Below are 15,000 nucleotides of genomic sequence, written 5' to 3'. Positions count from 1 at the left end.
CATTGACCAAACAAGTCTCGCTTTGCTGTTGGCCCAAATGTATGCTGATGTCAATCTGTGATATAATCTGAACACTTGCATGACAGTATATATATATTTATATATTGTCGCGCCCCAACCCTCCTGGGACCCTCCTGGGACGGGACCTACCTTCTCACACAGAAGGAATCAGGAACTTGAAAGGTTAAGTTTTATTACACGACAAACAGTTGCAAATACAACAAATGACAATAAAGAAAACACCTAAACAAAAAGTATACTGTCACAAACTATGGTATACAGCCCTCATGCAATCAATGCACACACACATGCACGCGCACACACACATACACACACACATACTCATCACACACACACAAACTGGGAAATGGGCTGGGAAAAGGGAAACAAGGGAAAAGGGACGAAAGGGAATAGCTGGGCTGTAACGTCCACGCTCAACCCAGGACGCTATTGGAGTCTGGCGAAGGGACGCTGCCAGTCTGTCATCCCAGCGGACTCAGGCGGGAAAGGGAGATACCAGGAACAGGAACAGGAACAGGAACAAGAACAAGAACAGGAACAGGCCTAAAAGGCCAATATTACTATGACAGTAATATCACAAACTAGCATAAACATCATAATAACGATTTTAAGACTTAATTCAATTACGTAATAAGAAAATCTGCTTTAATCACTGCACTTGGCAAACACGGCTCAGTTCCAATAAGTGGTTTATATAAAACCCAACCAAATGCAAAACAATAACTACTACTACCACTACTGCCACCACAACCACTTCTACTGGCACTACCACCACCATTACTTGGGAAATGAACTTATCCGAGACCTATTACAATACGAGAAAAATTACAACAATGAATTTTACTCAAAATCCCCCATAATACTAGGACGAGTAATGATTTAATACAGTGCAGCAAGAAAATCAATTAACCACGTATAACATCAAACAAGCTAGCCGACCACTTTTACACTTTACAGAATCATTTCGAAAGAGACCCCTTCCTATTTATCCAATGTAGCATTCACCCACAAAAAAAAAGAACGAGAACATTTAAACGTTTAACTGAAGATAAATACTGGCTACTTACATGGAACAACTTGTTCCCCTGGTGGACTTTGCTAGTCAGGAAAACCTAACTTCAACACACACAGGTGTTATACACAACTGGGCAATACATATTGCCACACCCAGAACATCCACATGGACGTTACTCTTGAGAGCTCTGCCGCGCGTCTGACTTCCAAAAAAACAGTTTTAAAAATTCAGCTGATGCTGCCCTGAGTACAGCTTAATGGAAAAATAAAAACCCAGCACGTGAAAACCCAGGAAATGACACTATGTGAAACTCAAGCTCATAAAAACAACAGGCGTTCGAAGTTTATACATTATCCAAATCCATCCCCACACAGGCACACGAAATAGGAAAAGGGTCAAAAGGTCAAAAAAATGTAATCCATCTCGCGACATATATATATATATATATATATATATATATATATATGTGTGTGTGTGTGTGTGTGTGTGTGTGTGTGTGTACTTTTTTTGTCTGTGTGCCCTTGCCTGAAGAAGCTGTTACACAGTGAAAATTTGCAGCATTTTGATCACAAGTTTAAAGACGTGCCAAGACTTCTGTTGTTCTCTCTCTCTCTCTCTCTCTCTATATATATATATATATATGTGTGTATATATATATATATATATATATATATATATATATATATATATATATATATGCATATGGCGGTCACAGCGGGCGCCACCACCGTCTTCAATATATATATATATATATATATATATATTTTAAAAAAAATTATTAATTTATTTAATATGTGTAAGACACGTTCCCCTGAACTTGCTATAACAAGATTGTCAACTAAAAAATAAACTAAAAAAAGGAGAAAAAAAAGAAAAAAAGATGACCCACCTCCACCCCCAATAAAAACAACCATCCAGTATAACCCACACACACACACACACACACTCCCCCCCCCCTCTCTCTCTCTCTCTCTCTCTCAGAGAAACACTTACACACACACACACACACACACACACACACACACACACTCCCCCCTCTCTCTCTCTCTCTCTCTCACAGAGAAACACTTACACACACACACACACACACACACACACACACACCTGTCTCTCACCGTGCACGTTGATGAATTTGAAGAAGTGGGTGTCCGGGAACATGGAGCGGTCGGTGAAGGACGCCAGGTGGAAGACGGTGGTGGCGCCCGCTGTGGCCGCTCTGAGGTCCTCCAGACAGGTCACCGTGCCCTGGATCCCCTGCACCTTCTTCTGGTTGTGGTAGTCTGCAACAGTCATCACACGGCGTCATGGTTGTGGTCATGGTGATGGTGGTGGTGGTAATGATGGTGGTGGTGATGGTGATGGTGGTGGTAGTGGTGATGGTAGTGGTGGTGGTGATAGTGGTGAGGGTGATGATGGTGGTGGTGGTCATGGTGGTGGTGGTGGTCATGGTGGTGATGGTGATGATGGTGTTTGTGGTGAGAGTGAGGGTGATGGTAGTGGTGGGGGTGGTGGTGGTGATGATGGTGGTGGTAATGATGGTGGTGATGATGGTGGTGGTGGTGATGATGGTGGTGGTGGTGATGATGGTGGTGGTGATGGTGGTGGTGATGGTGGTGGTGATGGTAATGATGGTGATGATGGTGGTGGTAATGATGGTGGTGGTGGTGATGATGGTGATGGTAATGATGGTGGTGCTGATGGTGGTGGTGATGGTGGTGGTGATGGTGGTGGTGATGGTAATGATGGTGATGATGGTGGTGGTAATGATGGTGGTGATGATGGTGATGGTAATGATGGTGGTGATGATGGTGGTGGTGGTGATGATGGTGATGGTAATGATGGTGGTGGTGATGGTGATGGTAATGATGGTGGTAATGATGGTGGTGGTGATGGTGGTGGTAATGATGGTGGTGGTGATGTTGGTGATGATGGTGATGGTAATGATGGTGGTGATGATGGTGGTGGTGGTAATGATGGTGATGGTAATGATGGTGGTGATGATGGTGGTGATGATGGTGGTGGTGATGGTGATGATAATGATGGTGGTGGTGGTGATGATGGTGGTGGTAATGATGGTGGTGGTGGTGATGATGGTGATGGTAATGATGGTGGTGATGATGGTGGTGGTGATGGTGATGGTAATGATGGTGGTGATGATGGTGGTGGTGGTGGTGATGGTGGTGGTGATGGTAATGATGATGGTGATGATGGTGGTGGTGATGATGGTGGTAATGATGGTGATGGTGGTTGTGGTGATGATAGTGGTGGTGGTGGTGGTGATGGTGGTGATGATAGTGGTGGTGGTGGTGATGGTGATGGTAATGATGGTGGTGAGGGTGCTGGTGTTGGTGATGGTGATGAAGGTGATGGTGGTGGTGATGGTGATGAAGGTGGTGGTGGTGATGGTGATGAAGATGGTGGTAATGATGGTGGTAATGATGGTGGTGATGGTGATGGTGGTGGTGATGGTGATGAAGGTGGTGGTGGTGATGGTGATGAAGGTGGTGGTGGTGATGGTGATGATGATGGTGATGATGGTGGTAATGATGGTGGTGATAGTGATGATGGTGGTGATGGTGATGAAGGTGGTGGTGGTGATGGTGATGGTGGTGGTGGTGGTGGCGATGACGGTGGTGGTGATGATGGTGATGGTGATGATGGTGGTTGCTGTGATGGTGATGGTGGTGATGATGATGATGGTGGTGGTGATGGTGATGGTGAAGATGATGGTGGTGGTGAATGTGATGATGAGGGTGTTGGCTGTGGTGATGGTGGTGATGGTGGTAGTGGTGATGGTGACGATGGTGGTGATGGTGATGGTGAGAGTGATGGTGTTGGCGGTGATGGTGATGATGGTGGTGGTGGTGATGGTGGTGGTGGTGCTGATAGCTATGGTGTAGGTGATAATAATAATGGTGACGATGGTGGTGATGGTGACGATGATGTTGATGACGATGATCGTGACCGTGATGATGGTGTTGATGATCATGCTGATGATTGTGATAATGATTATAATGGTGATGATGATGATAATGATGACTGTGATGATGGTGATGGTGATGAATATGACGGTGATTATTATTTAGTACTTACGTTATGGACTTACATCGCGCAAACTCGTGCTGATATCGTGGGCTCTAAGCGGCCCCTTTAAAACAAAACACACGAGCGTGCGCGAGCGCACACACACGCGCACAAACAAACAGACACACTTACACACACACACTCTTACCCCGCCCCCCGCACACACACACACACACACACACACTCGAATGCAAACACCTCCCTGGACTCAAAAACCTTCACTTTTTTTCGTCAAAGGTTAGTTGTAGTTAAAAGACGTGAAAAATCGGTTAACAACATCACCCGCCTCACACACACACACACACACAAAGACCCCCCCCCCTCCCCCCCGCACACACACTCACTCACTGTCCTCCCCCTCACCACCACCACAAACAAACCGAAACCCAACCTGGCAGCTCCGGTTTGAAAGGGTAGAGGTCCAACACCTTAATTAGACTGACGTTGGAGCAGTACATCTGCAGCAGTCTGATCAGGTGTTGTCCTAAGAACCCGCAGCCACCTATCACCGTCACCGTCAGCATATGTTCCTCCTCCTCCTCCTCCTCGGGCATGGAAGGAGTCTCCTTCCTTGACCCCGCGTTGGGTAGGGCCTGCAGGGGTCTGTTGATGGGGTTGGAGAGAAACGCCATTGGTTCTCTTCGTGCAGCGGCTCCTGCCTTCTGTTCCGCCCTCTCCACTGCCTGCCTGCCGCCGTGAGAAACGAAACGAATGGAAGAGAGTTGAGTTCAAAAAGATGACGTGTGTTGTGTTGTGTTGTTGTGTTCCGTTGTGTTGTGTTGTGTTGTGTTGTGTTGTGTGTGTGTGTGTGTGTGTGTGTGTGTGTGTGTGTGTGTGTGTGTGTGTGTGTTGTGTGTGTGTGTGTGTGTGTGTGTGTGTGTGTGTGTGTGTGTGTGTGTGTGTGTTGTGTTGTGTATGTGTGTGTGGTGTGTTCTGTGGTGTGTGTGTGTGTGTGTGTGTGTGTGTGTGTGTGTGTTTGTTTGTGTTGTGTTGTGTTGTGTGTGTGTGTGTGTGTGTGTGTGTGTGTTGTGTTGTGTTGTGTTGTGTTGTGGTGTGTTGTGTGTGTGTGTGTGTGTGTGTGTGTTGTGTTGTGTATGTGTGTGTGGTGTGTTGTGTGGTGTGTGTGTGTGTGTGTGTGTGTGTTGTGTTGTGTTGTGTTGTGTGTGTGTGTGTGTGTGTGTGTGTGTGTGTGTGTGTTGTGTTGTGTTGTGTTGTGTATGTGTGTGTGGTGTGTTGTGTGGTGTGTGTGTGTGTGTGTGTGTGTTTTGTGTTGTGTTGTGTTGTGTTGGTTGTGTGTGTGTGTGTGTGTGTGTGTTTTGTGTTGTGTTGTGTGTGTGTGTGTGTGTGTGTGTGTGTGTGTGTGTGTGTGTGTTGTGTGTGTGTGTGTGTGTGTGTGTGTGTGTGTGTGTGTGTGTGTGTGTGTGTGTGTTGTGTTGTGGTGTGGTGTGTGTGTGTGTGTGTGTGTGTGTGTGTGTGTTTTCCTGCTTTGGGAGGAAGGTGGCAGAATGGTTAAGACGCTCATCTGCCAATACAGAGAGTCCGTGAGGGTGTGGGTTCGAATCCCGCTCCAGTCCTTTCTGCATAGTTTGACAAGAAAATCAAACTGGCCGTCTAGTCTTTCGGATGAGACAATAACCTAGATCCCGTATGCAGCACGCACTTGGCGCACAGGAAAAAGAACTCATGGCAACGAGAGTGTTGTCCTCTACCGAAATTATGTAAAAAGAAATTTACTGTGATAGGTACACAAATATATATTACAAGCTTGCACTCAAGGCCTGACAAGCGCGTTGGGTTATGCTGCTATCAGGCATCTGCCTGGCTGATGTGGTGTAAGGTATACGGATTTGTCCGAACGCAGTGACGCCTCCTTGAGAAACTGACCCCCCCCCCCTCTGTGTGTGTGTGTGTGTGTGTGTGTGTGTGTGTGTGTGTGTGTGTGTGTGTTGGTAGATGGGGTGTGCAAAATATGTAAATCTCTTACATAATGTGATACTGTAACGTCAATGAAGTGAACTTGTCAGTGTTTTTGTTTTTTGTTCTTGTATTCTTTGACGCAGCTTCTGCTGTGTAATGTTTCAATGGTTTTTGGTGGAATCCGATTGAGTGTTCCATGATTCTGATGACCTGGTATATGGAATTTGATATTTCACATGTGTTTTCTTGGCAAATGTAACCTGCAGTGCAATGGTGGAACAAAAAACAAGAAACAAAAACATAATAAAAAACAAAATTAAAACAAGTAGACCCTACGTTGCTGGTACGTCACTTTGGTGGTGTTCTGATTTAACTGTATTGATTGTTTTGATTGTATATGGATTTGTCCGAACGCAGTGACGCCTCCTTGAGCTACTGCTACTGCTTTAACGTAAGCACGACACAACTTACTAAGCCCCCTACTGACAACAACGATGGCTTAGTCGCGGAGCAGAGTGATTGTCCCCGCTACCCCCGGCCCCCCAAACCTCCCCGCCCCCCTCTCTCCCCTCAGTTGAACTATAGGCTGTCACTACGTCCCCCCAACGATAGTTTCCCTTGAATATGCAGATTCCGAAAACTTTTTTTGACAGGACTCAAATGGGGTGGGGAGTGGTGGAGGTTGGATTGGGGGGTATGGGGTGGGGGGTGGGGGATGTTCGATAGTGAGGTCACCAAGAGAGCAGGACATGAAAGGGCATAGAATTGGGAATTTTGTTGTTGTTGTTGCTATACTGATGATGAATGAGGATGATAATGATGACGACAATACTGCTATGGAGGCCCGTTTTAGGTTTTGGACCACGTGAGAAGGCTGTACTCTACGCTTCCTTTGCATGATACATCCCGGTGTTATCCAGACCTGATAGAAACAGACACCTGCAGTGTTGGTTGGGAAATTTGAGCAACACCTCCCATACGACGCTTGCGGGAAGCGTGATGATGATCAGCTAGTAATGGAGTGATGGCCTAGAGGTAACGCGTCCGCCTAGGAAGCGAGAGAATCTAAGCGCGCTGGTTCGAATCACGGCTCGGCCGCCGATATTTTCTCCCCCTCCACTAAACCTTGAGTGGTGGTCTGGACGCTAGTCATTCGAATAAGACGATAAACCGAGGTCCCATGTGCAGCATGCACTTAGCGCACGTAAAAGAACCCACGGCAACAAAAGAGTTGCTCTTGGCAAAATTCTGTAGAAAAATCCACTTCGATTGGAAAAAAACAAATCAAACTGCACGCAGGAGAAAATACAAAAAAATGAGTAGCGCTGTACTATAGCGACGCGCTTTCCCTGCGGAGAGCAGCCCGAATTTCACACGGAGAAATCTGTTGTGATAAAAAGAAAAGCAAATACAAATAATTACTTTTCGATTTGCTTTTGTATCTTTTTAGATTTAAAAATATACTCCATTTCTTATCATTTTCCCTCAAGGCCTGACTAAGCGCGTTGGGTCACGCTGCATGTCAGGCATCAGCTTAGCAAATGTGGTGTAGCGTACATGGATTTGTCCGAACGCTGTAACTCCTCCTTAAGTAACTGATCTGAACTCAGCTATGTCATGTGGTCCTAGTCTTCCCACTGAAACTCAGAGCAAACTCAACACTGCATAGGAGCTGACCAAAGGCCGACTTTAAAAAAGATCCGAACATCTCTGTATCATCATCAGCATTATTATCATCTTTCTTATAATAATGATTATTGCTGCTATCATCATCATTATTATTGTTATATGACACTCAAATCTGGGAAGGAGCTGACCAATTTTGGAAAACTGAAAAATCATCATTGTATCATAAGCATTATCATCATCATGAGACACATACTGATGGAGACGGAAACAGACAGAGAATATCACAGGACAGTGAATTTTTTTTTTCACTAAGAAAACTGACTTTTTTTTCGCAAAGAAAACATATTACCTTGGACCTTTTGACACGCGTGAACCCCCTTACAGAGACCCTGCTTCTGAACACTAAAATAACCATCATGAAGATTATGGCCCGCTGAACGCAAAATCTGGCATTCACACTCCCAGTCTAGTGTTGATAGCCGCACCATCGCGTCACCATTATAGTAAGAATAACAATAATGATAATAATAATAATGATGATGATGATGATGATTGTACAATGATGATCATGGTGACAATCACTGTAACTGATCCTGAACGCTGGTATGGACACGCTGAACGCATCACCAACACCCTCCACTTCTGGTGGTCGTGGGATAACAACAACAACGACGACGACAACAACAATAATAATAACAATAATAATAATAATGATATAGTCCATATAAAGAAAATAAAGGGCGCTGATAAATAAATATTTCCCTAATCGTAGCTGTATAGCAATTGCATACCTTTTGGTAGGGTTGGGACAAAACAAGCTGTGGAGCTTTTGAACAGTTCCTCTTTGCTTCAAAATACAGCTTGGTGTAATTTGGTCAAGCTTTCGTGCACAGTATGCTAAACTCCTACTCGTCAAAACTCCTAAAAATGGTTCAGCAGGTCGAGGAATTGACCGGTTGATTCTTGGACGTACTGTTAAATGGTGCATGATTATTTTAGTTGGGGTGGCAGTTCGTTCCATATGTTATTTGTATTTGTATTTCTTTTTATCACAACAGATTTCTCTGTGTAAACTTCGGGCTGCTCTCCCCAGGGAGAGCGCGTCGCTACACTCAGTGCCACTAGTTTTTTTGTTTTTTTTTTTCCTCTGTGCAGTTTTATTTGTTTTTCCTATTGAAGTGGATTTTTCTACAGAATTTTGCCAGGAACAACCCTTTTGTTGCCGTGGGTTCTTTTACGTGCGCTAAGTGCATGCTGCACACGGGACCTCGGTTTATCGTCTCATCCGAATGACTAGCGTCCAGACCACCACTCAAGGTCTAGTGGAGGGGGAGAAAATATCGGCGGCTGAAACGTGATTCGAACCAGCGCGCTTAGATTCTCTTGCTTCCTAAGCGGACGCATTACCTCTAGGCCATCACTCCACTGTTACTCTGTTACTGAAACAATACTTTCTTGTGTTAGTTCTTGTACGCTGAACAACAATTTTCCATCAGCAATTATTGTGGAATTGTACTGCGGTGAAGAAAAGAACTTTCATCCTGAGACCTATCAACATGACCACTGGAAAGTTGGTATGTTTCATTCTGATCGCTAAATACTTTTCTAGCCTTCAAGAAAACATCTTTTTAAGCAAAGCCCTTGTGCTTTTGGAAAGAGAGACGTCAAGGGTACTTTGTATTGTGCTCCCTGTTTTGCGAATTAAATATAATGCAAGACCTACTTACCCTGTCAAACTGCTGTAAACTACATCTGTCAGTTTGTTCTGTTGACCCAGTTTGCACCAGTATGACATGGTATGGCATATGACACCAAACCCTTTGTTTATGGAACATGTCACCGTAAGCACTTTCCCCACTCTCGCGGGATTTCGAACAGGCGCACGCTACAAAGCACTAACGGGCGCAATAGCCGAGTGGTTAAAGCGTTGGACTTTCAATCTGAGGGTCCCGGGTTCGAATCTCGGTGACGACGCATGGCGGGTAAAAGGTGGAGATTTTTTTCGATCTCCCATGTCAACATAATGTGCAGACCTGATTGTGCCTGAACACCCTTCGTGTGTATACACACGCAGAAGGTCAAATATACACATTAAAGATCCTGTAATCCATGTCAGCGTTCGATGAGTTATGGAAACCAGAACATACCCAGCATAACCAGAACAATCCCGAAAACGTAGTATGGCTGCCTGCATGCCGGGATAAACAAACAACACGGTTATACACGTAAAATATCATATGTCTGTCTGAGTAATGTGTGCGTGCCTGAAATCTGATTAAATGACACTTGAAACGAATGATGAGAGCTCAATGGCAGCCGTCAGTCGGCTCTACCCAGGTAGGTAGCCTGTTGTGCAAATGACAACAATGCTTAGAGCTTGGTCTCTGACCGAGGATACTATACAAGTATCCATATTATTCAATCATTCATTTATTCATGAACCTGCTCATGAGTCACTCCAGTAAGTGCAGGTGTAGGCACACATTCTTGAAAGACTGTCCCTGGATAGTAATACACACAAAAAATGAGGGTGGAAAGCTTTCGAAGACTGAGTTTTGTCGTGTGTTATCGTTACTTCGCTCTGATGACCTCTATTGTGGTCCATCCACGAGGAAGAACGCTTGGAAAAAAAAGTTTAGAACGTCATGAACCACTTGACTGACCTGATCATTTTCGTTCCCTGTTCCAGAACACTGGCAACACGTCATAAACTGACTGTGACGTCATAAGAATGAGGCATTGGTGGTTGGCTCCCTTCCTCTTCTGCCTTCATTCTTGTGTCTCTTCTTTTTCTCTGTTTGTCTCTTTGTCATGCAAACACACAACACACTCACACTGTTGTTGCTCGCTATATTGTTCCAGAAGGAAGCCTTGCATATGATGATGAAATGATTAAAGATGGTGTTTTAATGATGGAAGAAGTGTTGTTGAAAATTTATGAAAAGTGTCATGAAATTCAGTGTCCGTGTGTTGTTGATAACAGTTCTTTTCATCCGGCTGTTCATTGGCTCCTATTCCTGTTTGCTGCCTGGATGGTGTTTCCTAATGCTGATTGGCCTGCATTCACGTGAGTTTGGCGATTGGACGAGCGCGTGTGAGCAGGTTGTAGGCAGTCATTTGCGAAGCGGACGGCTGCAGATCAAACAGTTCCTTCATTTATGTTCTTTTATAGGATTAGGATAGGGAAAAACCTCCTTGAATTTTTATCAGTGATAGATTTACTTGTGTAACTAAAATGAAGTTAAAGTTTAAAATAATGGAGAAGGAATGTTTTGCAAATATGACGTGAGTTTCATTTGTGATGATATGCTTACTCACTGTAATTGATAAGTGTGAAAATTATTCTCACTATAAATACATCATTAGCAACTGTATGGATGGAACAAGAAAGTAGATTTGTTACCAGTGTAAAAAGCAGACAGCAATGGAAGTGGAAACGAAAGCGCGAAAATATATTATTGGGGTGTTAGATTTGATTCTCGCGCTTGGTTTTCAGGGGAAAGAAATACCGTCTGGGTAGACGCGGTCGGGTCACAAGTGTTCTCGGCGGGGAAAGGCTGTGCTGTGAGCTGTGTGGGTATATTAACAAGAGATGGTTTCTCTGGCAACTAACTGTGGGTATATTAACAAGAGATGGTTTCTCTGGCAACTAACTGTGGGTATATTAACACAGAATGGTTTCTCTGCCAACTAACTGTGGGTATATCAACACAGGATGGTTTCTCTGGCAACTAACTGTGGGTATATTAACACAGGATGGTTGCCTCTGGCAACTAACTGTGGGTATATTAATACAGGATGGTTGTCTCTGGCAACTAACTGTGGGTATATCAACACAGGATGGTTTCTCTGGCAACTAACTGTGGGTATATTAACACAGGATGGTTGTCTCTGGCAACTAACTGTGGGTATATTAATACAGGATGGTTGTCTCTGGCAACTAACTGTGGGTATATTAACACAGGATGGTTGTCTCTGGCAACTAACTGTGGGTATATTAACACAGGATGGTTGTCTCTGGCAAAATGTTATGGACGAATTCACATTGATAGTCTCAAACGAATACACTCGCAGACAGAAAAATCAGGTGGCGTTGTACTGTGGCGATGCCCTCTCCCTGGAGAAAGAGAGAAGCCTGACTTTCACACACAGAAATCTGTTGTGAGAAAAAAATAATGACCACGTTCACATCTGAAGTAGTGGTGTGCTCATCATGCACTAATTGCTGTCAGCCAAACATCACAATAATGAATAATATTCAAACTGTGAAACGAAACGTTCGTGATTTCGATACTTGAACACAAAAAGCTCAAGCATTTCTTCTAAACAAGTCGTATCATGTTGTCATGATGAGACAGTGAAAGTGGTATGATCAAACTCAAATCAGAAACCATTCTTCGTGTTCATCACGGACGACAAAGACAATTACTCATATCATCATGACCTGGGCTCAGTAGACATGTACTCAAACCTTCACTACAACCAGCAAGAAAAACATGAAGACGAAGAAGGGTACGCACACACACTCATTGTAATGTTTAAACAAATTAATTCCAGTGCACACATGCTTAAACATAATTGCACTGTTGTTCTCAAACATAATTGATATGAAAGAACTTGATGCTACGAAGAATGAAAATTAATTACAATGAGGAACAGTACTATTTTATCACAGGGAATATATTCAATAGATTCAATAGAGCACAGACTATTTATCACATCAAGGAGGAAAAAAACTATCATTCCGTCGGTAAAGTGAAACAGATTGCGTGAAATTTGAAAAAACAACAACAAAAAAACAAAACAAAACTATATCTAAATACAGGAAATTGCTAAAAGGACTTCATGAAAGAGAAGTCGTACGTTAAACTAACAAGCGAAACAACTGATAATGATTGAAAAAGTCAAAAACATCAACGTTCTCAGTCACTTATGAAGACACACTTTGGTGTACATAAGGCTTCATCAAGCTACAGTAAAAAAAAATTATGCTTCATTGTCAGGTTACTAAAGCATATGCACTTGACATTAGAACAATACTTTTTTTTCTTCTTTTTTTTAATAAACATTTTTATTCAAGTTTAACATTTAATGAATGCATATATACATTCAGGCGGACATACAAAAATTGTGTTTGTAATTATCAATAATATTATTTGTTATTATACATTATTTAAACTATAAAGCAGGAAAACAACAACACAACATTGTTTTTATACAAAAAAAACCAACACACAAATAAAGTCATATGCACTGCATAAAATGTAAAAAAAAGAAAAAAAGAAAAAAAAAGAACAACGTTACATTCGTGGTTTTCATTCCTCCTCCTTGTTGCCTTCGATCATTTTTATGTATGGGTACCATTTTCTAGAAAATGCTATGGACATCATTTCCATCGAGTGTATATATTTTTCGGTTTTGTATATGTTTCTTAGGTCTGTAAGGAAGTACTTTATACATGGTTTTATTTTATTTATTCTGCATTTATAGATGAAATGTTTCGCCACTAGAATGATATAGTCAAATATTTCATCTGTTTTTGTATTATCATCATTTCCAAATAATACTAACTCTATATTCAACTTTACATTAGAACAATACTTGGTCCGTCACAAGTTATACAAAGCAATAATGGATTTCAGGTAACTTCCAGTTTTGTGAATAGGTACATTTTTTTTTAATAGATTTTTAAAAATTGTTGTGGTTAGGTTGCTGTTGTTTTTAAATGTCATGATAGATTATATCAGTAAGTTAAAATGGCGTTGTCTTGTTAACTCTGTTACCCTCAGAAAATAAAAATGAATAAATTTCAAATTCTCAGTGTGGATGTGTGTGTGTGTGTGTGTGTGTGTGTGTGTGTGTGTGTGTGTGCGCGCGCGCGCGCGTCTGTCTGTCTGTCTGTCTGTCTCTCTCTCTCTCAAATATAAATTAATTTATCCAGTGCAGGCTGGTTTTAAAGAAAACCATTCTTGACAAATTGCTTTGACACAGATGATCGGTAAATGGCTTTTGAATATAAATAGTAATAAACTTACAGGAGTTGTCTTTGTTGATTTTGCGAAAGCCTTTCACGCACTAAATCACTCTCTTCTCATTAAGAAACCTTCTTGTTATGGTTTAGTTAAGAATACTTTGCAGTTTATTTCTTCATTTTTAGCAGATTGAGAACATCTGGTTTGTAGTAAGTCTTCCAAATCAACTCTTCAAAAAATAAGGTATGGTGTACCACAAGGATATATTCTTGGCCCCTTTCTTTTTATCTTATACATTAATAATCTACCTCTTTACATCAAATCAGATTGTGAAATGTTTTCCGATGACAACTCCATCCACTCCAACCATTCATGTATGAAAGTTTTGAAATCCAATTTACAAGATAGTGTGAACATATCATTTATATGGACTGAACATAACCATATGCCTCTCAATGCCAAAAAGCATAGAATGCGTGTCAGTGACAACTCGACAGAAACGTCAGAAAAGGTCAACAAATCTATTCAACAGTTTCATTTCCAATATCAAAACTGAAGAAGTCAAATCACACAAAGTTCTGGGTATTGTTTTTGATAATAATTTATCGTGATTTGAGCATATTACTTATGTAAAAATGTCTTAATAGATATTCCGATTATCAAAAATAAAACACTTTCTAAATACACATGCCCCCAAACAATTATTTCATGCTCACATGCAGTCAGTCATAGATAATGCTTCTACGTTGTGGGATTCTGCTAGCGCTAAATCTCCAAAACCTCTTGTTAGATTACACAAACGTGCTTTGAAATTAGTTCTATCAAAGACATGTTCATTAACTCCTAATGATTCTAAGTCACTTGATATCCTCCCACTGGAGCTAAAACTTGAATACAGTAAGGCCGCTGTCATGAACAAAATAGTAAGCGGCTTCGCACCTCCTTCAATTATAGACAACTTACCGGTGAACAACATAAGACATGTACATAAATTAATAACACCTCTTCCAAATCTTAACTCTTCAAGTCCAGTCTTATGTACAGCGGGAAACTTACTGATATAATCTATCATGACATTTAAAAACAACAAACCTAACCACAACAACTTAAAAAAAAAAATCTAAAAAATGTACCTATTCACAAAACTGGAAGTTACCTGAAATCCATTATTGCTTTGTATAACTTGTGACGGACCAAGTATTGTTCTAATGTCAAGTGAATATGCTTTAGTAACCTGACAATTAAGCATATAATTTTTGACTGTAGCTTGATGAAGCCTTATGTACACCAAAGTGTGTCTTCACAAGTGACTGAGAACGTTGAAGTTTTTGACTTTCTGCATTCATTATCAGTTGTTTCGCT

The 15,000-nt window shown here is 41.9% G+C and overlaps 1 protein-coding gene across 1 annotated transcript in view; it reads right to left on the bottom strand.

Moving 5' to 3' along the window:
- Nucleotides 1-4,782, bottom strand: part of LOC143288248 (3 beta-hydroxysteroid dehydrogenase/Delta 5-->4-isomerase-like) — a 16,940-nt gene extending 12,158 nt beyond the window's left edge. The window contains exons 1-2 of the mRNA XM_076596596.1: nt 4,512-4,782; nt 2,152-2,316 (exon numbers count right to left, since the gene is read on the bottom strand). Of these exons, the coding sequence (XP_076452711.1) occupies nt 2,152-2,316; nt 4,512-4,752 (406 nt within the window). The 5' untranslated portion in view covers nt 4,753-4,782. The remainder of the gene's footprint in view (nt 1-2,151; nt 2,317-4,511) is intronic.
- Nucleotides 4,783-15,000: the final 10,218 nt, after the last annotated feature.

Source organism: Babylonia areolata, chromosome 12, assembly GCF_041734735.1.
Source record: "Babylonia areolata isolate BAREFJ2019XMU chromosome 12, ASM4173473v1, whole genome shotgun sequence".
NCBI classification, from domain to species: Eukaryota; Metazoa; Mollusca; class Gastropoda; order Neogastropoda; family Buccinidae; genus Babylonia; species Babylonia areolata.
This window is presented reverse-complemented; position numbering and strand designations above follow the sequence as displayed.